Genomic DNA, 27,992 nt, shown 5'->3' with positions numbered 1-27,992 from the left:
CAAAAGTTCCTACCACCTTCCAGTAAAGCCCTCACATTATGAAATCATAATTCATTGATAAAGACTGATCCCTCATTATCTAATCACTTCTCAATGATGTACTAGCTGGGACCAAGTCTTCAATAGATGAGCTTTTGGGGATATACTTCATATCTAAACCATAAGCCTGGGTGCTCATGTCTTAGAAAACATTCCCCTTTTTGTTCCCTTGTTTGTATGAGCATCTGCATTTTATCCAGTGTGCTGAAATTCAGTATTTATTATGTTGTTGTTCTTACTTTAACAATCCTAGCATATCACTATCCCACACCCTCTTTCTTGGGTTCTGCTTGTCACCAGGATTTTACTTTCTTTTTTTCCTTTTTTTTTTTTTGTTGTTGTCGGTCCTGGGCTTGAACCTCAGGACCTGGGCACTGTCCCTGCGCTTTATTGCTCAAGGCTGGTGCTCTACCACTTGAGCCAGAGCTGCACTCTGCCTTTTTGGAGTAGTTAATTGGAGATAAGAGTCTCAAGAATTTTCTTGCCTGGGTTGGCTTTGAACCTCGATCCTCAGATCTCAGCCTCAGTAGCTAGGATTACAAATGTTGTGAGCCACCAGCGCATAGTAAGCAAGATTTTCTTCTGTGTTTGTTGAGGCCCTATGAGGCCCACTATTTGGATGTCACAGGAGTTAACAGAGCTGAAGCCACAGGGACTACCAGTACTTGGTGGTCAGTAAGCTCTCTGGTTGATGGTGGTGTTGACACTGTAGTCCCCTTGCAGACTGCATGTGACTGGCTACTAATGTTCTGTTGTAGCCAGTCCCATCATTTTTCTCCCTTCCAGGTTCGTCACAAGTATTCCTTCCACCAGACCCCATCTTCACCTCTGCCATGTCTGAGAATGACAACGTGTTCTGTGCCCAGCTTCAGTGTTTCCACTTCCCCACTCTCCGACATCATGACCTGCACAGCTGGCATGCTGAGAGCTGCTACGAGAAGTCTTCATTTCTGTGTAAAAGAAGTAAGTTACTGGAATCTGCCTTCTTAGAAAACCATTAGGTCCCTGGGGTCAGCCTCTACCAGCTGTTCTAAGGTGGAACCAACCCAGGTGGTCTCTGTAGTTCTGTGGCATGAGCAGTGTGAACATTTTTCCTGAGGTAGAGGCCATAATTCCTTCCCTGCCCACTTGAGTGTTGTTAGGAGATAAATTGGAACTAGTGATCAAGGACTTAGCAATACCCGGGTACCTGTGGAGCATCTGAGTCCCCCTATCATCTCTCCTGTTTCTCCATGATCCTTCCTTCTGCTTTTCTCTTTGCTTTATCTGGATAATTCCTTCCCTAAGTTGTGTTATCACAGTCACCCAAAAGGCCTCTTTCAGCTTTCAGGGTTTAATAGTATGGTTGTGCTAACCAGGGGAATAACTCACCTCCACCCGTTCATCTGCATTGGGAGTAAAAAGGATATAATCAGCTTTGGCAGCTGCTGACTGCTGCTGATGTAGGAATCCTGTTGAGCTAATGATCTCAGCTCTCCTCAGGTGGACAGTTCTCCCTCCCCTGCTAATAGGTCACACACTAGCCTCCCACATATGTCTGAATCTGTTTCTGTCCTCCATTCTGACCCTTGGCTCTCTGTCAGTCCTGTGTCGGTTACAGTTTCATCCATACAGTAGCTCATGATGGGTCTGGATAGCATTATTTCTCTTCTTTTTGACAATCATGTTGCCTTTTCTTGACCTTTCTCTCTTCTAAAATTCTACATGAATTGTAGGATTTTTTTTAAAAAACTTCTCTATTTTTTCAGGGTGTACATTTTCCTATATTAATGTAGATAAGTTTGTTTCTTTCAATTCTTAGCCTTTCACTTCTTTTCTACTTCCTCTCGCCAGTGTTCTTTGGCTGATGTATTGAGCACAGTTGATCAAATAGGGTAGTGTGAGCAACTTAAAAATTTATACTTTTAGGAAGTAAACATTAAACATGCTTTCTATAGCATTTTAGAACATTTTTAAGGAAAATATTTACATTTTTAAGGCAAAATAAAAGTTCATTTTTCATATTCTTAGTTGAAGTACCAGTAGTTTGATCAAAATAACATATTTAGGGCTGGGAAGGTGGCTCAGTGGTAGAGCGCTTGCCTTGCATGCATGAGGCCCTGGGTTCAATTCCTCAGCACCATATAAGCAAAAAGAAAAAAAAGCTGGAAGTGGCGCTGTGGCTCAAGTGGTAGAGCACTAGCCTTGAGCTGAGGGACAGCGCCCAGGCCCAGAGTTCAGGCCCCATGACCAGACCCAAAAAAAGAATAACTTATTTGGAAATTATAGGTAATACATGAATAAAGTAAATAATAGTGTTGTAAAGATGGTAAAGTAAAATGAGAATATTTTGCTACCTCCTTCTGCAATAAAGCTTCCTTCCTTCCCTAGTTCTAGGGCTTGAATTCAGGACCTAGGCACTCTCCCTGAGCTTTTTCACTTTAGGCTGATGCTCTGCCACTTGAACCACACTTCCAGATTTTTGTGGTTAATTGGAGATAAGAGTTTCGGGGCTGGGAAGGTGGCTCAGTGGTAGTGTGTTTGCCTTGCATGCATGAGGCCCTGGGTTCGATTCCTCAGCACCACCTAAGCAGAAAAAGCCGGAAGTGGGACTGAGGCTCAAGTGGCAGAGCGCTAATCTTGAGTTGAAGAGCTGAGGGACAGTGCCCAGGCCCAGAGTTCAGGCCCCACAACTGACCAAAACAAAAAACAAAAACAAAACAAAAAAACAGAGTTTCACAGACTTTCCTGAACAGGTTGTCTTCAAACCAGGATTCTCAGATCTCAGCCTCCTGAAATAGCTAAGATTACAGGCATGAGCCACCAGCATCTAGCCCTTCCTTCTTTTTTTCCTTCTAGAATGTGTCTTTATAAGGTTTAGAAATTACCTTGGTAGCAGATGGCTCATGCCTATAATCCTAGCTACTCAGGAGGCTGAGATCTGAGGATCCTGGTTTGAGCCAAGATCCTTAGGCTAAGACCTAAGGATTTAGTTTGCCATCCCAGGCAAACAAGTCCAAGAGATTCTTATCTCTAGCAAAATCTCAAGTGGTAGAATAGAAAAACAAACAAAAACCGAATGAGAGCAGGAGGCCCTAGTTGAAGCCCTAGTACTTAGGCAGGCATATATGTCCATGCATGCGTACACACACACACACACAGCCAACCCAGATAATAAACTAGCAGTTCCCCCATTTCAATCAATAAGCCCAACAAGATGACATGAACCTGTGTACTCAGCTACAAGAGAGGCCAGTGGTAGGAATATCATGGCAGAATATCAAGACGAGAATATGAGACCCTACCTAAAAAAATAACTAAAGCAAGCCAGGTGCCAGTGGCTCACACCTGTAATCCTAGTGGCTCAGGAGGCTGAGATCTGAGGATTGCAGCCCAGGTAGGAAAGTCCATGAGACTCTTATCTCCAATTAACCACCAGAAAACCAGAAGTAGCACTGTGGCTCAAGTGGTAGAGCACTAGCCTGGAGCTAAAGAGCTAGGACAGTGCCCAGGCCCAGCGTTCAAGTCCCACGACAGACAATAATAAAAAATAATAACTAAAGCAAAAAGGGTTGGAGGATATGGCTCAAGTAATACAGAGCCTGCTTAGTAAGCACAAAGCTCTGAGTTCACAACTTAGTAACACCAAAAATAAAAAGAAATTACCTGGGCTGGGAAGGTGGCTCAGTGGTAGAGTGCTTGCCTTGCATGCCTGAGGCCCTGCGTTCGATTCCTCAGCACCACAAAAGCAAAAAGAAAAAAGCCGGAAGTGGCGCTGTGGCTCAAGTGGTAGAGCGCTAGCCTTGAGCTGAAGAGCTGAGGGACAGCGCCCAGGCCCAGAGTTCAGGCCTCACAACCAGACCCAAAAAACAAAACAACAAAAAAAAGAAAAGTAGGAAAGCTAGGTTCCAGTGGCTCACACCTGTAACCCTAGCTACTCAGGAGGCTGAGATCTGAGGATCATGCTTCAAAGGCAGCCCAGGCAGGAAAGTCTTGAGACTTATCTCCAGTTAACCACTAGGAAACCAGAAATGGCACTGTGGTAGAGTGATAGCCTTGAGCTGAAGCGCTCAGGGACAGCGCCCATGCCCAGAGTTCAAACCCTATGACCACCACTACCACCAACAACAACAAAAGTAGGAAAGGGCTGGGAATATGGCTTAGTGGTAGAGTGCTTGCCTAGAATGCATGAAGCCCTGGGTTCAATTCCTCAGTACCATATAAACAGAAAAAGCTGGAGTGGCGCTGTGGCTCAAGTGGTAGAGCACTAACCTTGAGTACAGAGAAGCTCAGGGACTGCCCAAGCCTTGAGTTGAAGCCTCAGACTAGCAAAAAAGAAAAAAGAAAAAAGTGTATACACACACACACACATATATATATAAATATGTAAATATAATATAAATTTATGTTTTATACATATATGTATATGTGTATATATTTTATACATATATGAGCAGTAAGAAACCTTCACAGTTTTATTGATTAAGCAAGCAGGCAGTCAAACAAAGAGGGGGAGGCTTTTTTGGCAACACATCTGATTTTAAAATGACTAAGTGTCCATAACAGCTGCAGCTAGAATTTAGGAAATCTCCCAGATTAACTACTTAAAAACAAATGCTTACCAGGTGCTAGTGGCTCATGCCTGTAATCTAGCTACCTAGGAGGCTGAAATCTGAGGATTATGGTTCAAAGCCAGCCCAGATAGGAAAGTCTCTGAAATTTACGTCTAACCACCAAAAAGCTGAAAGTAGAGCTGTGACTCAAGTAGTAGAGTACTGGCTTTGAGCACAAAAGAACAGGGACAGTGTCCAAACCCAGAGTTTAAGTCCTAGCAGCAGCAAAAAAAAAAGGCAGCCAGGTACTGGTAGCCCACATTTATAATCCTGGCTACACAGGAGATTTGAGATCTGAGAATTGAAAGTCAAAGCAAGCGAGAACAACAACAAAAAAGCAAATGCTTTTGCAGGATCCTTCACTCTAGAGTGTGATGCTATACGTCCTGGCCCCCTGGGCTCTGCGGGTTCACTTGCTGTGACTGGGAGTGCTCTGTTGTAGCGGTTGGTTGCAGTGTCTGCTCTCAGACAATCCCTCCCTGTGCAGTGGAGCAGAAACCACCACACCAATCTAGCTCTTAGAGGACTCTCAGACATCCGGCCAACTCCTCAGTTTTCCTTTTGTCTCTAAAGGTCTAGTGATGGGGGAGGGGGGAGAGCATGGAATGAGGGCTCATTTTACTAATAATGTACACCTGTGCCTGTTACAGGTCAGACATGTGTCGACATCAAAGACAACGTGGTAGATGAAGGATTCTATTTCACTCCCAAGGGGGATGACCCATGCTTGAGCTGCACCTGCCATGGAGGGGAACCTGAGATGTGTGTTGCGGCTCTCTGTGAGCGGCCCCAGGGCTGTCAACAATACCGTAAAGATCCTAAGGAATGCTGCAAGTTCATGTGTCTGGACCCAGGTGAGACTGGTGAGAAGAAGTCAGCCCCCTTTTTCTGGGCCAGAAGCTAGATGTCCCTTTACTTTTCAGACGACAACCAGTACAATAGAGCAGATCCACAGTATTGTAGCCCAGGAAGGACTCTCAAACATGATCTGGCCAGCATGGTGGGATTCACAACAGGTCACTACACATGACACAGCAGCAATGGCAGTATTTCCTCCCAGAGCTGGCCCTGAGGCTTCAACAGCCAGTTTGATCATGTCCCTGACCCTTGTGACTGCCACCCTTCACATTGTGTTATTCCTATTCTCAGGTAGCAGATTCTGTTCATAAATGAACTTGAACTTGAATTTGCACCTGATTTTTTATACATTATCTGCAACTGGCAGCTTCAAACCTCTCTTCTCTTTATAAGACTCAGAACTAGGGCTGGGAAGGTGTTTCAGTGGTAGAGTGCTTGCTTGCATGCATGAGGCCCTGGGTTCAATTCCTCAGCACCACATAAGCAGAAAAAAGCCGGAAGTGGTGCTATGGTTCAAGTGGTAGAGTGCTAGCCTTGAGCTGAAGAGCTGAGGGACAGCACCCAGGCCTAGAGTTCAGACCCCCTGACTGACCAAAAAAAAAAAAAGACTCAGAACTAGACTTGCAATTTATGTCCACATATTTTTTCCTTAAACAGTATGGTATAGAAGGTAGTAACAATTGTCCTTTCTCAGTGTTTACTGATAGACCCTTCAAGAAGAGATTCAATATTACCTTCAGTTTTAAGACACAACTCCTTACCACTAGGTGGTGCTTTAAGAAGATGCTAAACAGGATTCTGGTTTCAGGATGAACTTCGTCCCTCTTCCACTTACAACAAAATAGCTATAGAGGCTAGGTGTATAGTTTGTGTGGAGTACTTACCAACACTTCAAATAAATAAATAAATAAATATAAGCCAGGTGGCAGTGGCTCGTACCTATAATTCTAGCTACTCAGGAGGTTGAGATCTGAGGATTACAATTAAGTCAGCCCAGGCAGAAAAGTCCCCATGAGACTCTTATCTCCAATAAACTATTCAAAAAGAAGCCCTAAGTGGTGGATCGTTAGCCTTGAGTGCAGAGGCCCAAGGACAGTGCCCAGGCCCTGAGTTCAAGCCCCAGGACCAGCCAAAAATTTTAAGAAAGAAAGAAAGAAACAAAGAGAGAGAGCAAGTGGAGTCCAGCTCCCTGGGCTCATCAGCACCCATGGACACTTCGTATGGCACATTTCCTTGCCATACCCCCGTCGCTGGCAGCTCTACGTGAATTCAACCTTCAATGGAAGTATGATTCAGAAGCATGAATTTGTTTCTTTCTTGGTACCACAATAAGAGATTGATGTAGTAGAGACTTGTGGAAGCCCTGGACGTGTAGATCCTGCAAAATGGCAACTTAGGCAAGCTATCTCCCCTACCCCACCCCCACCCCCGCCCAGGGACCCTGTGGAACAGAGCACTGTAGTGTGAGGTGTCAACAATGAGAGCTTCCATGAGTAGTTACCATCAGCCTCCCTCACAGCAGGAAGGCTGCTGAATGGAAGAATAGAGCCATCCTTCAGAGGCTATGTCTGAGGCTTGGTAGAAGCGGGCACTCTGCACATGTACCACTAGACATGTACAGCTGATGAAGTCATGTCCACTGAGAAAGCCCAGAAGTCGTGTTTGCAGGTGAGCTCACCAGGGGACAGTCAAGGTGGTTATTTGGCCTATTCTCTTCCCACAGAGTAGACAATTTTCTGCTCAGGTAAGGTAGTAAAATAATAGTGATTGAGTGCATACCATGTTTTGTGCCCCTAGCTATATCACTTCAAGACTCCAGCTCAGTTACCACCTGTGGGAGTCAAACTCTGTCTTTCACAAGCCATGTCATCCTGGTTCCCCATTCCATTTTTCAGAAGCTTCCCAGTACTTTACCTTTCTGTTCTGTCCAAACTTTGTAGAAAATGACCAAGATTATAGAGGATGGTCCTTCTATGGCATATATAGCCTCTTGGGCCTGCCCAACCAAGAATTTCTCAGTAGAGTGAGATTCACAGTGTATCTGGATAGGTCCAGTGCTGCTGCAAGCCACTTTGCTGCACTGTCAGAGCAGCATAAACAGAATCCACTCTGTCTGTGAAGTTGCTGTATTTCCATAGGCTCTTGACTCTCGCAGAAATCCTTTCCTGGAAAGTGCCAAGGAACAAAACTCTGCCACCAAAAGTGAAGAAACTAGGAATAGGATATCTATTACCTTCAAGGGTATTTGCTCTCACCTCTCCATTGAGTATTTACTTGAGGCCACAGGAAGCCATGTCAGGAGGCAGGAAGAAATGAAAGGCTTTTAAATTAGAGGGGTAGAATTGAAACCATTGTTCTTTGCAGATAAAGTGATTGCAATAGAAAATCCTAGAGGATCTATAGGAAAGTTAATAGCACTAGTAAGTGTATTTTTTTGGGGGGGGGGTCCGGTCGTGGGGTCTGAACTCTAGGCCTGGGCACTGTCCCTCAGCTCTTCAGCTCAAGGCTAGCGCTCTACCACCTGAGCCACAGCGCCACTTCCAGCTTTTTTCTTTTTGCTTATGTGGTGCTGAGGAATTGAACCCAGGGCCTCACGCATGCAAGGTAAGCACTCTACCACTGAGCCACCTTCCCAGCCCTAGTAAGTGTATTTTTAAAAGCCTTCAGATATAGGGTCAATATTCAAAATCCGTTTTATTTATTTATACTATCTGTAACATTTGGGAATTGAAATTTCTAAGAAACGTATCATTTATAACAGCATCCACAAAGCATGAAATTCTTAATTATAAATCTTATATGTCTATGCTGCAAATATAAAACACAGGAAAGAAAGAGACTAAAGCTTTAAAATAAAAGGGGATATACCATGTCCATGGACTAAAAGGTTTAATATAATTTGTAGATTAATTCTCCCCCAAAGTACCTATAGTTAGATTTCAGTCCAAATCAGAATTCTAGTAGATATTTTTTGTAGGCATTAATAAGTTATGTCTAAAATATATGTGTAGGGCTGGAAAGGCGGCCCAGTGGTAGAGTGCTTGCCTTGCATGCATGAGGCCCTGGGTTTGATTCTTCAGCACCACATAAGCAAAAAAAAAAGCCAGAAGTAGTGCTGTGCCTCAAGTGGTAGAGTGCTAGCCTTGAGCTGAAGCGCTCAGGGACAGTGCCTAGGCCCAGAGTTCAGCCCCCACAACCAACCAAAAAACTAAAATAAAATAAATGTGTAATGGCAAAGAAACTAAAATAAAATAGCTAAAACAATTTTTACCTTCCCAGCCAAGAGTACATTTCTTTTTGGACATCACCCATACAAATTTTTAATTTTTATATATAGCTTTAGTAATCAAAACATTGTGGTATTGATGAGAATACAGATTAATGGAACAAAATAGTCCAGAAGTAGTCCAACACTGGTCAAGTAATATTTGACAGGTATGTCAAATGTAATTCAACGAAGAGAGGACAGTCTTTCAACAAATGGTGCTGGAATAGTTGGACATCCATATGCAAAAGAAGGAGAAAAAGACATATTTAAATTATACTTCACGGGACTGGGAAGGTGGCTCAGTGGCTTGCCTTGCATGCATGAAAGGCTGGAATTGGTGCTGGGGCTCAAGTAGTAGAGTGCTAGCCTTGAGCTGAAGAGCTGAGAGACAGCGCCCAGGCCCAGAGTTCAGGCCCCACGACTGGCAAAATAAATAAATAAATAAAATAAATTATATTTCACCAAAAACATATATGATGACAATGAAACACTTGAAAAGATGTTTAATATTGGTCATTAAGGAAACATTGAATCCACATGAGACCTACTCAGAGAGCTTAAAATAATAAAACCTAAGGTACCAAATGCTGGCTTAGAACAGCTGGAACTCTCATGCCCACCCTCTCCTATACTGTTTTGAGGCAGCCCTGGTATCTTAAGGCCTCTAGGGCTGAACATAGATGCCCAGATAGTGGTATAGTGGGGTCCACTTTGAGATCCAGGCCCCTGACCTTTGATCTTCATCTGCCATCTCTGACAGATTTTGAAACTGTCATCATGTAATCATGCTCTTTGAAATTCAACTCATTACTGCAGCTCTTACACTGACTAAATGGCTACCTGGGGACATGGATGGTGCAGGCATCAGATTAAGCATCAAGCTGATCGACTTAAGGGCTCCTTTAGTTCCAGATGCATCTACCCTAGCAGGCTGTGTCTTCTTTTTAGGAACCCAGGGTTTCAGTGAGGAAACAGCTATGTCACAGGTGCTTCTGGACCTCTAGATTGACCTTTGGGTCCTGAGACAGGTTCTCTTCTTTATGCCTCACTACAACTGGCTTGGTTTAAGAGATGCTTCTTCTGGTCTTCATTGTGGAAGGACCGTTGGGACCTTGACCATACCCTTGAGTTTATTTTAGGACTGATTAGGAATTATTCACTGCAAAGGGGCTACTTTCTTAGTTGCTCCTCTGGGATCTCTGAGCTGGCTGCCAATTAAAAGACATGTCACCAGCCTCTTGGGCCAATGGCTTTCTTCCCAGGGGCAGGAATGAAATGTTGGTGGAGGTCAAGGCCTGGAGAAAGCAGCTAATTAGTGAGTGTATCTTTTTCACACATGTGCTTCACAAGTGTTGTCAGCAACAAATGTAGCTTTCAGAGATACTTCCTGATCACATAGGAAAAGGGGGGCAGTAGCCAGCTCTTGCCACCTGTGTGGTGGAATGAGTTGGACAGGCAGGAATGACTTAAGCGCTCTGAGAGCCAGTCACTTTCATGTGGGTCATGAAGCATTTTTCAAGGCTGGCCTTGGGGGATATGCTTGCTTGGAGATAACCTGTTTCCTTCTTCCTGAAGTTTGGTAGGGTCCTCCTGCTTCTAGGAGCAATAGGCAGCTCCTCCCACTGAAGCCTGCCATCAGTCTGTGACTTTGTGTGAGTTACTAATCTCTACGTTGAGAACAAGTGGAATTGTAGTCACAGTGTAGGCACTTAGTCAGTATAAGTCCCCTCCTTTCACATCATTCTTCTCCTACCATAGTAGCTCATGGCTGACACCTAAGGAGACTCCAGTATGGCTCAAAGCAGGGCAAGGTGTCACTTCTACTTCCTGACGTACTGGCCTGGGCACATTAGGATATCAGTCAGCACCCCTAACCTCTACTTTCACTAGGTGCCAGTAGGACCCCTTCCCAAGCAGTGATTACCAAAGGGATGGAGTGATGGATAAGGTGCTGGAAAGGGCTGAAGAAGGCTCCACAGTCTGGACCTGTTGCTTCTTAGCTCCTGGACCAGCTGGAGGTCAGCTTGATGGCCCAGCAAAAACACACAGCTGGTGCCACACTAGCCCCTCCTATGCCCACATAGATGCACAGGTGTACTACTTGGGCCAGAGAGAATTTCTTCATCATGTATCTGTGGGGAAGGCCAGCTCAGTGTTCGGCTGCACTGGTGTGCCAACACTGGTATTTAATGAAACAGTGTTTTCTCTACTGCGGCTTGCTAAAGAATGACGACACATTCACAGCCACAGTGGATGCCCATTGGTGAGTGATCCAAGTTGACTGTCCTTTGTTTTGTTTTGTTTTGTTTTTGTCGGTTGTGGGGCTTGAACTCTGGGCCTGGCCGCTGTCCCTGTGCTCTTCAGCTCAAGGTTGAGCGCTCTACCTCTTGAGCTACAGTGCCACTTCCAGTTTTCTAGTGGTTTATTAGAGATCAGAGTCTCACGGACTTTTCTGCCCAGGCTGGCTTTGAACCATGATCCTCAGATCTCAGCCTCCTGAGTAGCTAGGATTACAGGCGTGAGCCACCGGCGCCAGCTTGACTGTTCTTTGTGAGCCTTGTCCCTGACAGTTGTTGGAAGGACAGTTGCCTCGGGTTCCTGAGGGAAGCCCAGACTGCTCTTTTGCAGTTCTCCCCTTCTCTCACTATCCTGTCCTGGCCTCTGGCATTTCCTCTTTTAGATGCCATGGAGGCTCCTCATGGATTCCCTGACCCCATGCTCCTCTGTCCATGATACAGCACCTTCCTTGGACCAAGTTCTGCAGGGCCATCACTCCCAGTCCACACCCCACCCTGGGTCCTTCCTTCAAAGCACAGTAAGCCTCAGATAGCAAAGCAGCCTGGCCCCCACTGCCCTTTGCCTTTCTCCCTTGGTCCTGCTTCCTTATTTTGGGGAAAACATTGGGGGAAATAATGTTGGGGGTCACATCTGTTTCTTAGACAAGTGAGGAGGGGAGGCAGGGATGGTGATATCATCCTTATCAAGAGGGCACAGGCAGTGACCTTGTGTGCAGCCTTGCACTTGGGGAGAAGCAGTGGAGCCTCAGCAGGTGTGTTGCACTCCAGCTGCACTTGCACATACAAGTTCATGTGCTTGGTCCCCTAGAAATTCCAGTCTTGAGACAGAAGTCTCCACTTGGCTTGCCTAAGTGACAGGTGGAGGGCATTTGTGCATGTAGCCATCCAAGGCCTGGAGCTTTTCAAAGGAAGGTGCTCAGAGAGAACAAGCCAGGTGAGCAGGACAGTGACCCTAACAAGCAGCGCTGTGTGAATTCCTTTTTCTGCTTTCTGTGTCATTTCAGTATTCTCTTTTTGAGTTTTATTTCACCATCTAGCGTACAATTATCAAGTACAGCAGTGTCCTTCAGTGCAAGCTTGTCTGCATGTGTGTTGTTAGGGCCAAGTCCAGGGCCTCATGTATGTTAGCCTTTGCTCTACCACTGACCCACCCCTCTAGCCCTGCAAGGTCTTTTTCTCAGAGCCATCGGCTTCCTTCCTCCTCACAGACGGCAACAGCCTATTCGACTCTATGGCCAGCGGGATGCGTCTGGTCGTCAGCTGCATCTCCTCCTTCCTCATCCTATCGCTGCTGCTTTTCATGGTTCACCGGCTACGCCAGAGGCGCCGGGAGCGTATCGAGTCCCTGATTGGAGCAAACTGTGAGTGCCCTCTAAAGGCCACAGCCAGGGCCCTAAGCCAGTGCCTCTCTGGGTCTCAGGACTCCCCTGTCCTGGGTTTTTACTCCTTAGGAAGAGGGTAAGATGAGGTGCGGTAATTTTCTTGGTGAACGAGTTGGAGAGGAAGGGGAAGGTGAGCCCATCTATGTTGGTAGAGAATGCAGGGGTGTCCCTGGGAAGGCAGAGACACAAGCAGGCACTTTGCAAAAGCTGTCCATGGCTGAAATTAGAGGCAGGCCTTCCATCTTCAACCCTTAAAGCAGAAAGAACAATTTGTTCATTTACACAGTGATGTCCCTTTTCAGTGACCTGTGCTGTTGAGTGGGAGCCACTAGCCAGAAAAGATGCTCCTGACACCAGTGGCAGCTTGCAGTGTGTCCAGCCTTCTTTACCCTGAGTTCCTCAGCAGTCCATATGCCTGGCCAGCAGGTTTATCTGCTGTGTGTGAAGGGAACTTTGATGCCTCCTATGGCACCTAGGCTGAGTCTGGAAACCTCCCATCCCCAGGGTTTGCCAGTTTTCTACCATGGGCAGGAGCCTTCCTCGTGAGCCTCCTTCAGGCTCACTGAGCTCCAGGGTGGGTAGGACTCAAAAACCTTTGAGGGTTGGACACCAAGAAGAACATTAGAGCTGGAGGGTGTGACAGTCCTAAGACTTCGCCTTGTCCATGAAGGGACAGGACACAGTGACAGATTGCATGTGGTTGAGGGGTAAGTGCACATTGGTGGAAGGAACTAAGGATAGGAATGATCAGGAGAGGCTTTGCGCTAGGGGATGATGGAGTGGGAGAGTACTGGGCCCTGAACTCAAGGCCTTGTGCTTGCTAAAACAAGTGCCCTACCACTTGAGCCACACTCCTAGCCCTTTTTGCTTTTACTTTTCAAATAGTCTTCCTTTTTGCCCAGGCTGGCATGAACTGCCATCTTATAGTTCCTGTGTAGCTGAAATAATAGGCCCCATGGTACCTCACCCAACATTTTATTGCTTGAGATGGGATCTTTTTGCCTGGGCTGGCATGAATCAGGATCATCCCAATCTAAGCTATCAAGTCTGGCTCCAAGTTAGGCTTCTTAATATGACATGTAGGCTATCCATCTGGTTATAGGAGTGTGGCACGCTGGTGGCAGGCTCAGTCTTGGGAGGGAGGCTCAGAAACCAGGAAGCCTGCCTCCAAATGACACAACTCTGCCCCTGTTTCTCACTCTCCATGATCCAGTGCACCACTTCAACCTTGGCCGGAGGATCCCTGGCTTTGACTATGGCCCAGATGGGTTTGGCACAGGCCTCACCCCACTGCACCTTTCTGACGACGGGGAAGGTGGGACTTTCCATTTCCATGACCCTCCACCTCCCTACACAGCTTACAAATACCCAGACATCGACCAGCCGGATGACCCACCGCCACCTTATGAGGCCTCCATCAATCCTGACAGCGTGTTCTACGACCCTGCAGGTGCCTGCCCACCCCAGGGAGGGGACACAATCCAAGTGGGCCAAGACCACTGGCCTTTTTGAGCTTCAGAGTCCTGGGGAACCCCTGTTTCTTTCTGTCCTTCCTTTTGGTTTTCCATTAGGGGCTCTTCCCAGGATTGGTCTTACAGAAAGGACTTGGCCTCTAGTACATGGGACCTTCCTTTCCTCCCTCCCATAAGCACCTGTTGAGCAGTTTTCAGTACCCTCTCTGCCCAGCTTTGTGAAGCAGTGGGGAGCCAGGCCAAGGTGGTCATGGGGACAGCGCTGGCCCTGACCTAGGCCAAAGAGCTAAATCTCTTGGCTGTATAGACTACCCATGTATGTGTGGAAAGATGAAGAGACACTGTTGGAAGAGTCCCTCACATAATAGCAGGAAGAAGCTCAGGAGGTAGGCCAGTTGCTTGAGTCTGTTCTGCATCTGACCCTGAAACTCCTGGGACTGTAGCTAAGAAGAAATATCTAGTATGTTCTCTCTCTACCCACTTCCTGCTCTGTTGCTGTTTCTGGCCTGAAGTGAAGGTGTTCTGTCCCTATTTCCTATGGGCCTGCACACAGCACAGTGGGCATCCAGAGGTGTGCTCTGCTGTATGGTGTGGGGTTTGCAGGAAAGCCTTGGATTTGATCCTGCCAACAAAGCAGATTGTCAAAGAGACCAGGATAGGGGCTACAGGTATAGCTGTATAGTTCAGTGGTAAAGTGTTTGTCTGGTTTTCACCCACCCTGAATTAGGTCCCCATGCCCACACAAGGGGTGGGAGGGGTAGGGGAGACAGAGTGGGATAAACTTCCTACAAGAGTGGCAACAGGTCCCAGACACTATAAACCAGGTTGTCAGCTAGGGAGTCTGGAGAGTTTGCCAGGAGAAAGATGCGTTAGCAGAGCCTCTTTCCACCAGCTTTCTGAAGCAGCTCGTAGTAATGGGCAGGCAAAATTTAGCAAGTGGATTGCCTCTCCCCAAACCTCCCTTGAAACAGCTCTCTGCTGACCTCTGGGTGCCTTACACAGGCTGCCTGCTTCAACATTGTTATTGCTATAATCCAGCTGAAGCCCTGGCAACCAGTGTTCCTGCCTTTCTGCCGAGTCTCACCTCCCTTTGTCACTATGTCTTACCCTCCTCAAGCTATGATGGCACAGAGAAGCTATGCTGCCTGAATGTATGGGCCTGTGCATCTACTACTGACCCCAACTCTCGGGAGCAGCAGGCACTCCAGAGGCCGTGTCAGAAGGGCCCTCTTCCCAGCCCTGAGGTTTAGGGGGTCAGTGTACTACTCATCAGTGGTAGGAGTGTTCAGGCAGGGGAGTCCCCAGTCTGCCCAGCTTTGCTGTGTCCCCATGAGAGTCTGTACTTGCTTGGGACATCTCCTGACACCCCCTTTATCTCCTGCAGATGACGACGCCTTTGAGCCTGAGGAGACTGGCCTGCCAACCCCAGGAGATAGTAGCATTGAAGGTGCATTGCCCAGGTGCCTGGAGCAGCCTCTGCCTCCTGCTGGGACCTCCCTGGCAGACCTGGAAGACTCCACTGACAGCAGCAGCACCCTCCTTGTGCCCCCTGATTCTGCACAGATTGGTAGTGCCCCAGCTGCAGAGCCACCACCAGGAGGCAGCCATCACAGCCGTGGCTCCCTCAACACTGTGGTCTAGACAGCCCAGCCCAAAGCTCCAAGTGGGTTGGGAGCATCTCTTTGCTGTTGAGAAAACATCCATCCCTGCAGGAAACTTGGAGGGGCCCTGGAACAGCCTGGATCCCACTCCACTGCCACTCTTCCACCAGTGAGCCCATGTGTACATAGAGACTACAGCCAGCCTCCCTCTGGGAGGAGCAAGCACCTGCGCTGTCTCCTTGAGGGCTTCACAAACATGCATAGCTGCAGGTCACTGTCTCTTTAAATGGCAGAAGAATGGCAAATGTGTTCACATCACACATTTCAGAGGAAGGGAACAGGAGGCACTGGGCCATGCTCAAACAAAACATCTTGGGTTGGCTTGCTCACTGCACTGTGCCACTCAGATAATGTGGCTGGCTAGCCAGTCACCAACAAGTCACTGAGTCCTAGAGTGGGTGATGTGTGGGGACCTCTGCAGTGCATCCTATGGTAGCTGCCCTGAGGGGTGCCTGCAGACCATCAGTGTTGATGTAGGGGGTCTGTTTCAAGTAGACAGCCCAAGAGTACAGCATCCTCTGGGGATGGCCTCTAGTGCAACAGTGGACACTGAGGTACCTGAGGTGCTGAGTCGGGGCTGGAAAGAAGTTGATCTCACTGCCCTCTCTAGCTGGGCCTTGCAAGCCTGGCTCCATAGCAGGAGGCCCCAGCCCACCCCTTTCATCCCTATGGCATTGCTCTGCATGGCTCCCCCAGGAGTCTGGACCTCTCCTGAGGCCTGGGCCGCGCTGGCTCCTCTCTGTCACTCTGGAGCCCTGAGACCTTGCCTCCTGTTGAATGGCCTCCAGGTCTGAGGCCCTGTCCCCATCTTGTTTGTGCCATAAAGGATTATTTCACTGGGAGAGGGGTGCAAAAAGGAGCATCCAGGGCCATACCATCTCCACCACTGGGTCCAGCGCCTGGTGGCCACATGCACGCTTCCCCACCCCACTGCAGCTCTGAGTGTGGGACCTTTTGCCCAAGGGACCCTGTTGCCTGCTGCAGGCAGTGGTCTTGTCTCCTGACATGGACCTTTAGCATTTCTGAGGTTTGGAGATGAAGCGGGTTCTGTGCGATTTTTTAGCACATCCATATCTTTTCTACGTTGAATGTCTGGATCTTTTCTTTTGTGTGCGTCCATATGTGTCTTATTTGTGGCCAAATGTTTTCAAATAGTGGTGGCTCCTAGGACCTCAGTGGAACCCCACTGTATGGGGTCAGCTGTTTCCGTGTGGGCTGCTGTGAGGCAGCCATGTCTGAGCCTTTGCCTTTGGCAGTGGTTACTAAGGAATCTGGGTAGGAGGGGTGATGTCGTGGGCAGTCATGTGGTGCTCACATTCTCACACTAGCTGGAGAGCCCCAGAACTTCATCTCAGAACTGGTGGGAAGTTTATGGTTTGTCGCTGAACAGCCTGTCCCTAGGCTTGGCCCATAGGAACTAGATGCTGCTGGCAGTACTCCCCTTGCCAAAGGGCACAACTTCCTTCATATCACATGGCGGCCACAAGAGCCTCACCTTTACTACAGAGGACAGAGCAGGAAACCTCTCATGCCTCTGGCATGTTCTGGGTGCTGGACAGCCAGGCTCCAAAAGGGCAGTCAAGTCTTATTAGTGTCCAGAGATTTATGAGGGTCCTGAGGGCCACCCCAGGAGAGCCAGTGGGAGCCTGGCCCCACAGCTGAGAAGGGCCTTACCAGGCCTCAGCTGTTTATAGGGCAAGGCAGCTGTTAGGTGTATGAAATAGTAAGCTTCCTTTGGGGACCTAAGGATGGACACATAGGAGGCACTGAGGAAGTGGCTGGCTTTCTTCGGGACTGGCAAGGGTTTCTGTCCAAGTAGTTCTCAGGGTTGCCGGGTGATTCCCTCCCCTGGGAACCATCAGGCCTCCCCAGGGTGTTCAGCCCACCGGCTCCTGAGGCCAGGCAGAGGGACCACTGCCCATTGCAGCTGCAGGCATGGGGATCTGCTCATCTGTCCTCACCTTGCCATCCTGTCTGCTGCCTTGTCAAGAGCTAATTGATCCCAAGGCTAGCATTTGCAGAGTCTTGTGTTCTTGTGAGAGATGTGCTCAGTGCCAGTCCCAGAGGGACAGGCCAAGCCCCTGGGAGGCCCCACCCCTGGACTCCCTTGCCACTGTTTCTGACACCAGGTGCCCTCTGACCTGCCTGGAGGTAGAATTTGATACTGTACATTGTCTCCATGCCTGTTTTTATGTTTTCCTTTCACTAAGGGTTTTAGTTTGGGTGTATTTTTGGTCGGGTTGGCACTAATCCTTTTCTTAAGATGCTGTGAGAACCATTTCATCCAAATGCCAAATAAACGTGTTCTGGAAGAGGCGTGGTTGATCCTTGGTGTGAACCAGCTCCCCATGGTGGCAGCAGCTAGGGCACCATTTTTCAGCTGGATTCTCCTGGAATTTACAGGCATCCAGAACACCCCCTGATGTCCTTCGGCTGAGGACCAGGTGGAGCTGAGCTTGGCGCCTCTGAGCAGAGTATACAGTAAGAGGGGTTGGCCCTGTGTTCACCTGCACCCCCTGGCACCCAAACCCTGTGCCTCAGAAAATGCTGCTTCATATGGGGTCCACACTTGTGGACTTTCTCATTCTATTTAACTAGGCTGCCGTGTCATCTGACTGTGGAGAGCCAGTGTGAGGAGGGGTGTATATAAAGGAAGGTTTGGGACTTGGCCTAGACTTTTTTCTAGTCTCTCTCCTGGTAGCTGTGAATATTCCCTCCCTGCAGTACAAGTGATCTGCCTCTTTCAGGCCTTTTCATACCTGTTCTGAAACCCAGCCAGAATATCTATAGGCCTCAGGATGGGGGGAGGGGTGTGGCTATAGCCCAGAGAGCTGGGATAGCACATGTCTCTTATCTCCTTAATGTTTATGATATGGACGGAGCTCCCTCTGTGGGAGTCATCTCTAAAATAGGCTGGACATTCTTGCTTTTCTGGCAGAGTCCTGTAGAACTAGAAGAAGCAAGAGTCAATGATGGGCTTGACTCTCTGTTAGGGCTCAGTTGGTGGGAAGTGGGGGAGCCAGGCCCTACAGCACACAAAGAAGCTAAGGCCACAGGCCCAGCTGAGTTGTAGCCCTGAAGCGCTCACACAGGTTGGGCACGAGGAGCCTAGTGGAAACTGACGGGGAAATCTTGGACTCTCGGGCTCTACTGTCTTATCCCACTGCTGTACTTCCAATAAAATACACTCAACTCATGATACAGGAAGGAAGGGTCCTGGGTGACATGCCCTGGGAGGGAACCCTCAGGCTCACTTTTCTCCACTGGGAGGTGCTGTGATAGGCCAGGCTATGCAGGTGGAGGGGGAGGCAACTAGGCTGAGTGAAGGTAGTAAACTGGAGGCAGGATGTGGAAGGGCTTAAAGGTTAGGAAGAAACTTGAGTCCTTTGACAGGGATAGAAGCGTCATTCTGCCCATTCTGTCATTCCTAAACTGATGCTGGTGGCTCATGTCTGTAATCCTAGCTACTCAGAAGGCTGAAATCTGAGGATTGCAGTTCAAAGCCAGCCTGGGCAGAAAAGTACCCATGAGACTTAACCTCCAATAAACTACTCAAAAAAGTCAGAAGTCGGGGCTGGGAAGGTGGCTCAGTGGTAGAGCGCTTGCCTTGCATTCCTGAGGCCCTGAGTTCGATTCCTCAGCACCACATAAGCAAAAAAAAAAAGCTGGAAGTGGCGCTGTGGCTCAAGTGGTAGAGCACTAGCCTTGAGCTGAAGAGCTGAGGGACAGCGCCCAGGCCCAGAGTGCAGGCCCCACGACCAGACCCAAAAAAAAACAAAAAGAAGTGTCTGTGGTCCAGTGGTAGAACACTAGCGTTGAGCACAAAGAGGCTCAGGGACAACGCCCAAGTCGAGTTCAAATCCCAGAACCAAAAAGGGGAGGAAAAAAAACAAAACAGCTTCATCTCTTTGCTAGAACACATCTGTCATGGCTGGTAGGGATTCCTTGAGCCATGCCAACACCATGGCCATGCCTGAACCCCTTCACTAACATTGGAAAAGCTTGACCCCTAGCAGTTTTCCCCAGGAGGAGGGATATCAAGGGCCTTGCATGTTCCAGGCAAGCGCGCTCACTGAGCTGCACAGGAAACTAGAAAGCTGTGGCCTATTCTCCAGCACTGAAAACTGCAAGCACACCCAAGTTGAGCTGACACCCACAGGCACATGGGTGTGCAGTTGTGGAGCTCTCTCCAGGCATGTTTCCTCTCCTGGATACATTGAGCAGCAGAGGAATCACAGACCACTTTCAAAAGACCGCCACCTAGGCTCAAGCCCAGGCCTCTGCAACTGCTGCCCACCTGTGCCAGGCAGGGGCAGAGCAGGAGAGGAACAGCTTCCCTGGGATCCTTGGATAGGGTAGTTCTTGCAAAGAGATGTCAGTAGGAAGGAGGTTGTGGTCTTGGGATGGGGTTAGTGTGAGAAATATCCACATACACCCTACCACCGTTGCTCCTGATGACAACCATTTTAACTAACTTCCTTCCTTGCTGGTGACTTTAGCAAGTCGCTCCTGATCCCATCTCCATTTCCTCTACTATAAACAAGAAGGGTAGGCACACACACACGATTAATCCTGGGCATTATGCTGGCTTGCAGCACATGCTGGAGAGTAGCCCTAGGATCAGAGTGCATGCCTGGTGAGTTTAGAGCACTCCCTGGTGGCTGTGATTGAGTACAACCCACTCCCACCCTACCCAGGACTGTCCTGAGATAGCCACGCCTCTAGCCCACCCCACTAATAAATATGTAGCAGTCTCGCTAGCAGCCTGGCTCCAAGGTTTTCTGCCGCTTGCTAGTTCTCCCTAGTCACAGCTGCTGTGGCACCATGCGGGCCCTGGGTTTCCTGCTCTTTTTCCTTGAGGTGCAGCTGGTGGTGCGATCAAACTCTGAGGGTGAGCACCATAACCTTACCCATCTGGTCTCCAATCTACCCAACCCTTTGGTACTCTCTGCCACCCACTGGGTCCTACTGGTGGTGGTGGGAGGGGGAGGTAGTTTCAATGACAGGAAAACAGGTTCTGAGCCAGACTACTGGGTAAGCTTGCTTCTCACTCCTGGACCCTGGCTAGGAAGGGACTTGAAGATCCAAATGGTCTCTCAGCTCACTCTCCTGCTCACTGTCTGCAGATGCCTGGTGCTACGACTCCCAGGACCCCAAATGTGGTAAGGACAGTGTTGTATGAAGCTGTGTGAGATTGGTCTGTGTCCTGAAGCCACTAGAGGGGTTCAAACATGGCTATCATACTTCTAGGGTCTCTGCAGGCTCCTTGGTGTTCCACATGTGACTGTCCTTTGTGTGTGTCCTCATTTGCTGTGATCCCTACTCCTACTCTTACTAGTCAGGGTCTCTGAGCCTATTGGTAAGGAGGAGGTACCCAATGAAGGGTTGTAACCATGTGCCAGAATATTCTATTCTGTCTTGCTGTGGGCCAGTGGGTTTACAGACTTAGTGACTAGGTCAGATGTAGGTAAGAGGTGGAGAGGTGACCTGTCCAGGGAGCAAGGACTTCCCCAAGCCTCGGCTATTTTGGGGGGGGTTGGGGTCCATGCTCTGAGATCCCTCCCATGCAAACTTCAGATCTTATTTTCTCAGGCCCCACCCATTGGAAAGAACTAGCTCCTGCCTGTGGGGGCCCAACCCAGTCTCCCATCAACATTGACCTTCGTCTGGTCCAGCGGAACAGCACTCTAGGACCTTTCATCTTTCGAGGCTACAACTCGATACCTCCAGGCCCTTGGACTCTAGAGAATGATGGCCATACAGGTCAGCATCCTGGAGTCAGGACCTCCCTCACCCCACAGACCATGGCAGGAACTCCACACACGCTTAAAAGAACTCCCATGGCTACACAGAATCAGAGCACTCACACAGGAGCTGAAACATCAAACAGAGATCAAGTTACCCACGGAGGTTACAAACCTCTATGAGTCACTGATCCCCACACATGGGCTAAAAAGCTCTATACCGCTCCCATAGGAATAACAACTTCCACAAGAAGGCAGAACTTCCACATACAGTGGCCAACACATCTCTCTCTAATAGGTGCCAGAATTCTCTCTACAAATAAAAACTGGGTGAGCACTGAGCTCATGCCTATAATCCTGGCTACTCTAGGAGACTGAGATCTGAGCATCACAAGTTTGAAGCCAGCCTGAGCAGGAAAGTCTATGAGACTCTGTATCTCTAATTAATCACCAAAAAAGTAGGAGTGTGGCTCAAGTTGTAGAATGCCATCTCTGGGTGGAAAAAAAGCTAAGGGACTATGCCCAGGCCCTAAGTTCAAGCCCCAGGGTTGGAACACACACAAAAAAGAATTGGCTTTGGCCCCTGAAGACAGGACACACAACAGTGGGGATCCCCCTTCCCCTCAAGATCAGTTCATCTGAAAAAGTCTCGACCGCTCCACTCCCACCACCATATAGCTGGAGCCATGTCCCTCCCTTGCCCAGCTGGTGGTCCTGCAGTTCAAGCAGGGAGAAAGCCAGCATCATGTGTGCTCCCTTTACTTTAGTGCTGCTCCACGTGGATGCTGGTCTGCAGGACCACCTGGAGATTCAGGGAGGAGGGCTGCCCTCACCTGCTTACCGGCTGCTGCAGCTGCATTTCCACTGGGGAGCCTGGAGGCACACAGGCTCTGAGCACAGCCTGAATGGGCAGCGGCACTCCATGGAGGTGGGATGCTAGGGGGAGGGCTACATGGAGCTGAGGGAGGTGGGAGAGGGCAGCCAGGCACCTTCTAGGTCTTCACCTCCCCAGATGCACCTGGTCCACATGAATATAAAGTACCAGAGCATGGCAGAAGCACGAAGCCACGCCAATGGAATTGCAGTGCTGGCAGTGCTGCTGGAGGTGAGAGAGGAGCCTGGCAACTCCATGTGTGTGTTCAAAAAGGGGTTCTCTAGTTGGGTATGAATGGCTCACACCTGCAAGCCTAACTATTCAGGAGGCTGAGATCTGAACATTGAAGCTCAAAGCCAGCCAGGACAGACGCATCTCCAATTAGCCAGCAAAAAGCCAGAATTGGCCAGACACTGATGGCTCACACCTGAAATCCTAGCTACTCAGGAGGCTGAGATATGAGGATCGAGGTTTAAAGCCAGCCCAGGGAAGGAAAGTCTGTGAGACTCATCTCCAATTAAACACCAGAAAACTGGAAGTAGTGCTGTGGCTCAAAGTGGTAGAGTGCTAGCCTCAAGTAGAATATCTCAGGGACAGCTCCCAGGCCCCTGAATTCAAGCTCTATGACCAAAAAAAAAAAAAAAAAGGCTGGAAATGGGGTGTGGCACAAGTGGTAGAGCATCAGCCTTGATCAAAAATGCTGAATGAGCAGGAGGTCTTGAGCTCAAGCCCAATACCTGCACAAACAAAACCAAAATCAATAAGGGGGTTCTAGTGAGGCAGAGGTATCAGGGTGGGCCTTTGGCATCTCTGGGGGTAGTGTGAAGAGTGCTTCTCAAATCTATAAAGTGCTAGGCACCAGTGGCTCACTCCTGTAATCACAGCTACTCAGGAGGCTGAGATCCTAGTTTAAAGCCAGCCCAGGCAGGAAAGTCTGTAAGACTCTTATCTCCAACTAAGCACAAAAGACCAGAAGAGGTACAGAAGAGCTGTGGTACAAATGATAAAGTGCTGGTCTTAAGCGCCTCGGCCTGAGTTCAAGCCTCAGGATGGACGTGCGTGTGGACACACATACACACACACACACACACACTATTTATAGGGTTTGTGGGATTTAAAGGATTCCGTGGGAAGGGTAACAAGGGGAGGTGGCTTTTTCCAGGTCAGTGAGGGTAACCCATCATCCCTGGAAGCTTTCCTCTAGAAACGTCTCCCTGCTCCCAGCGTCCCTATCTTTGGAGACTCCCTCATTCAGAGACCCTCATTGAAATCCTCCTTCCCAGGAACAGGACCTTGACAACCCCAACTTCTCTACCATTGTGGCCAGCCTGACAAACGTGTCTTTACCTGGTGAGGAGCAGCACCCACTTGGGCTGGACATTTCTGGGGGCGAAGGGCAACAACATAAGACAGCAGATTCCAATCTCCTCTCTCCTTCTTTGTCCAGGGGTTTCAAATCTGACATCCACCTTCCCACTGGCCTCGTTACTGCCAGGCACCTCTGGACTCTCCAGATATTACCGCTACATGGGGTCCCTGACCACCCCGGGTTGCGAGCCATCAGTGCTCTGGACAGTCTTTGAGAACACTGTTCCCATCGGACGCTCCCAGGTGAGGCCATGATCACGAACCACTGACCACCATGGTGAGCCAGGGCCCTCCTGCTCACAGCATTACCCCTTCCCTGCCTATGTCCTTCTTGTCTTGACCAGTCTTTTCCTTGAACTCTCAGGTAGCCCAGTTCCAGACTGTGCCCCAGACCCAGCTACCAGGTTTGCACCCCAGGCCGCTCACGGATAATTTCCGCCCCCAGCAGCCTCTTGGGGGTCGCAGGATCTGGGCCTCTCCCGGAGCTTCCATCCGTGGTGCAGCAGGCCCATCCTCCAACCACACTCAGGGAGGGTTGCACTGGGTTCTGCTGGGCTTGGGGCTCAGCCTGTGGCTCTGGCATGGCCCCTAGATCCAAGCATGGCAATAAAGAAGGCTTAGAGTGACTCTGGCCTATTGTGATTGGGGAAGGGGCTGGGCTGGGCTGGGCGGAGTTGCCTCCCTCCAGGGAGGATTCCTGCCCCAATCCCTGTAGCCTCAGTTTGCTGTCTGTATAATGAGGAGACTCCTGAGAGAGCCTCCGATTCCCCCACCACAGCCAGCTCGTACCCTCTACCCAAATCTCCAGGACCACCCCTAGATCCTTCCAGAGTCACCTGGTCAGATGGGAGGAAAAAAGACAGAACATCTTAGAAAAGCCTGTCACATCTGCAATCCTAGCTCCTCGGGAGACTGACTCAAGGTTTGAAGCTAGCCCAGGCAGAATCTGTGAGACTTCATCTCTAAAATAGTCATCAAAAAGCAGGGCTAGAGGTGTGGTTGGGGCTGTAGAGTACTGACCATGAGCAAGCAAGCTGTGGGAGAGCTTGAGTCCCTGAGTTTAAGCCACAGTACTGGCAGAAAGAGAGACAGAGACAGAGACAGAGAGAAGGAGGAAAGTAGGGAGGAAGGAAGGAAGGAAGGAAGGAAGGAAAGAAGGAAGGAAGGGGACACAGATCACAGTGGCTCACTGTGATCTGAGGATCGTAGTTCAAAGGCAGCCTGGACAGAAAAGTCTCTGTGAGACTCTTTTCTCCAATTAACCACTTAAAAACTGGAAGTGGAGCTGTGGCTCAAAGTGGTAGAGCACTAGCCTTTAGCAAAAGAGCTCAGAGACAGCACCCAGGCCCTGAGTTCAAGCCCCACGACCACCACCACTAACAACAACCCAACTTTATTCCAAGATCATGCATTTTATTTAAAAACCAAGCTGGGTGGGGCTGGGAAGGTAGCTCAGTGGTAGAGTGCTTGCCTTGCATGCATGAGGCCCTGGGTTCGATTCCTCAGCACCACATAAGCAAAAAACGAAAAAGCCGGAAGTGGTGCGATGCCTCAAGTGGTAGAGCACTAGCCTTGAGCTGAAGAGCTGAGGGACAGCGTCCAGGCCCAGAGTTCAGGCCCCACGACCGGACCCCCCCCCCAAAAAAAAAAAAAAAAACAAGCTGGGTGATCAACCTAGGGAAAATATGCCTAGTTAAATGACAACCCCAGGAGAGGAAGTAAAAGGTTGCAGACTCTGGTGGGCCAGGCTTCACTGTGTTAGTGGTTCCTGGTGACAGATAGCTAGCCAAGTGGTGAAGCCATGTCCCTGTACAGTCTGGGAAGTCAGGCTGTGGAGTCTTGAGTACAGAGCCACACTGTGGGGGAGATGCTGGCTTGTAAGCAACTGGTATAAGTGTTCTTTGTGTCACTGCCCAAAGCAAACTGAGTCCAAATGACATAGAGTAAATGAGACTGTCCAGTGAGAGGAGAAAGCCCGCAGTCAGCAGAGTAAGGCAGGCAAGCTAGGCTGCAGCCCAGTTGATGGCATGTGGAGCGTGTGTCGATGTATTGGGGTTGCACTGACTGCAGGCCACAGTGTCTCAGCCACCCACTTGCGCCACATCTATTACATCGCGTGTGGACATTTGAATCCAGAAGCTGTTTCCGCCCTAGAACTTTCTTATTTGTAATCACACCCCCCCCCCACCCCTAGGAGTCAGATTGCAGACCCCCAGGCTATGCCTGCTGCCACTCCCTGGTCCCCCAAAAAGGGCTCTATGGGCCCCGGCCAGCCCACACTCAGTTTCCAACGGTGATCATCTGCCCCTGCCCGCCAGAGCCATTCTCCGCCAGAGGACTGCCAGGCCGGGCAGCATCTGCCCCCCACCCTCCAAAGGCACAAGCTCTGGCTAGTAGTGCCTGGAGTCTCCCCGTGAGCCGCGGAGAGGGCGGATCTGCCTCTGGGGATACCAGAGCCTTTTGGGCTAGCAGGCAACTTCTGCACCTCTCCCAGGTCAGCCGTAGGTGTGCCCATCCTCAATCTCCTCCACCTTGCTGGGCTCCAGGTGGCACTGGAGTTTTCTTATGGTTCTTGCGTGCTGGGATTCGATTGGCGCCGCCGTCGGCAGGGTCATCAAGGGTGTCGTCCGCAGGTTTCGTGGCTGCCACGAAAGCGTTGACCGTGCCTAGAGCCCGTAGCAGGGAGGGGCCGCGGTGCGCGGCGCGGGGAGCCGCCCGGGGCTCGCGGCGCGGGGCCGGCGGCGGGGGCTGCGGTGGCAGCAGCGCGCGCAGGGCGTCCAGCTCGGCCCGAAGCTCCGCGCGCAGCGCCTCGAGCCCCACGCCCAGCTCGGCGCGCACGGCCGCCAGGCCTTCCTGCAGCCGCCGCTCGCTCACCTCGAGCACGCCCGCGGGGTAGGTGGCCCCGCCGCGGGGCTCCCCGCACACGGAGCACACCGAGCCACTGCTGCGCGCATCCGTCCTCTCGCTGATCCCCGTCGCGCCAGCGCCCGCGCGCTCCACCACCCGCAGCAGCCGCGGCGCCTCGGCCCGCGCCGCCGCTGCCTCGGCCCGGAGTTGTCCCCGCAGGCGAGCCAGTCGGCCTGGGGCGCGGATGTCCTCCGAGACTATTGGCCCATTGGTCTGCGATCCCGGGTCCTGCCGGCGGCCTGCGCCTCGCCGCAAAGCTTCGCTGGCACCATAGACGCTGCGCGCTTGAGTCCACGAGCGTCCGGACTCCGCCGCCATCCTGCGCTGCCACCAATCCACGACTGCCACCAGCACCTCTGCCTGGCCCCAGCCCGCAGCCTAGCGACCGATCGCGGGGTGGGGAGGAGTGGGGGCGGGCGACGCGCCCTGGAGAGGGCCTCTGGGACGGCTGTGGGAACGACCAAGGTAGCCAAGGGAATCCGGCCCGGGGCCCGGGGAACCCGGGCAGGGCCAGGCCCTAGGCAACTGGGGTTCCAGGGAGCCCTGGGGGACAAGGTCTATGGGACCAGGCATGGGTGTGTGGGACTTGCCCACGGGGATCACACTGTCCATTGGGGCCGAGCTGGTTTCTGCAAGACATGACAGGACTTGGAGGAACTGGCTGGAAAACGCAGGCACCCCCAGACTGAACCCCAGCTCAAACCTATTAGAAGCTGCGGTCTCCATCATAGAGACCACACAGACCTCACTGGCTCAGTTATCACCTCTCTCCAGGTGAAGAGGAGCCCCAGGGCCTCCTGGGTGCTAGACAAGCTCTCTGCCTCTGAGCTACACCTCCAGTCCAGGCCACTGTAAAGGGTGCCTGTGTCCACACGTGGCTGCAGAATTCCATCCTGCTCTGCCTTGCCAACTTCTTCAGGACTAGATGTGTCCCAGTGCTCTCTAAAGTTTTCTGAGGCCCAGACACTGGGGGCTCACACCTATAATCCTATCTACTTGGAAGGCTGAAAGCTGAACATTGTTAGTTTGAGACCAGCTTGGGCAGCAAAGTACAAGAGACATCTCCACTTAACCAACATAAAGCCAAAAGTGGTGCTGTGGCTCAAGTGGTAGAGCACCAGACTGAAATGAAAAAGCTACAGGACAGTACCCAGGCCCTGAATTGAAGCTTCAGTACCAGCAGCAAAAATAAATAAATAAAGCTGCTGAGGTCCTAATGCTTCACACCGTGTCCTAACTTCACCCCCATGCCTTTTTTCATCTTTTCTTTATTGGTACTGGGAATTGAACCCAGGATGTTGCACTTGCTAGGCAAGTGCTTTGCCACACAGCTACATCCCAGCCCTGGCCTCACCCTTTTAAGCTCTCCTAACTCAGCAACAACCTTCAACTCTCTCTGACTTTGCATAGGCCCCTGCTGCCCTTGACCATCATTGTTCTGTGGTTCTCATTCATCCCACTGAGGCCTGAAGCACCTCTCTCTCCCCTTTCTTCTTCTTCTTCTTCTCCCCCTTCCCCTCTCTTTTGGTG

At 50.1% G+C, this 27,992-nt stretch overlaps 3 protein-coding genes across 8 annotated transcripts in view; 2 read left to right on the top strand and 1 right to left on the bottom strand.

Moving 5' to 3' along the window:
* Dgcr2 (DiGeorge syndrome critical region gene 2) overlaps positions 1-17,882 on the top strand; it is a 71,993-nt gene extending 54,111 nt beyond the window's left edge. For 2 of the 4 annotated variants that reach the window (XM_042666354.1, XM_042666356.1), the window contains exons 6-10: positions 826-1,002; positions 5,282-5,485; positions 12,236-12,415; positions 13,650-13,886; positions 15,293-17,882. In XM_042666354.1, the coding sequence (XP_042522288.1) occupies positions 826-1,002; positions 5,282-5,485; positions 12,236-12,415; positions 13,650-13,886; positions 15,293-15,549 (1,055 nt within the window). In that variant the 3' untranslated portion in view covers positions 15,550-17,882. The remainder of the gene's footprint in view (positions 1-825; positions 1,003-5,281; positions 5,486-12,235; positions 12,416-13,649; positions 13,887-15,292) is intronic. The other 2 variants (XM_042666357.1, XM_042666355.1) reach the window with 2 other exon arrangements.
* Positions 17,883-20,325: 2,443 nt separating this feature from the next.
* Positions 20,326-24,181, top strand: LOC122095994 (carbonic anhydrase 15-like). 3 transcript variants are annotated; one of them, XM_042666361.1, is made up of 8 exons: positions 20,326-20,460; positions 20,696-20,731; positions 21,162-21,332; positions 22,081-22,241; positions 22,326-22,418; positions 23,471-23,537; positions 23,635-23,798; positions 24,001-24,181. In XM_042666361.1, exons 1-8 carry the CDS (start codon positions 20,394-20,396, stop codon positions 24,145-24,147), a joined length of 906 nt encoding a protein of 301 aa, XP_042522295.1. In that variant the 5' UTR covers positions 20,326-20,393; the 3' UTR covers positions 24,148-24,181. The 3 variants fall into 3 exon arrangements, with proteins under 3 accessions (XP_042522295.1, XP_042522293.1, XP_042522294.1); XM_042666359.1 differs by having other exon boundaries at positions 20,327-20,460; positions 23,920-24,181; XM_042666360.1 differs by lacking the exon at positions 20,696-20,731 and having other exon boundaries at positions 20,327-20,460; positions 23,920-24,181.
* Positions 24,182-26,072: 1,891 nt separating this feature from the next.
* On the bottom strand, positions 26,073-26,780 carry LOC122095882 (protein FAM246A-like). Its single transcript, XM_042666186.1, has one exon. The coding sequence runs from the start codon at positions 26,778-26,780 to the stop codon at positions 26,073-26,075; it is 708 nt and encodes a 235-aa protein (XP_042522120.1).
* Positions 26,781-27,992: the final 1,212 nt, after the last annotated feature.

The sequence above is a fragment of the Dipodomys spectabilis genome, unplaced genomic scaffold, assembly GCF_019054845.1.
Source record: "Dipodomys spectabilis isolate Male_0828 unplaced genomic scaffold, ASM1905484v1 ptg000363l, whole genome shotgun sequence".
In the NCBI taxonomy this organism is placed as follows: Eukaryota; Metazoa; Chordata; class Mammalia; order Rodentia; family Heteromyidae; genus Dipodomys; species Dipodomys spectabilis.
The sequence above is the reverse complement of the archived record's forward strand: the minus strand, read 5'-3'. Positions and strand labels throughout refer to the sequence as shown.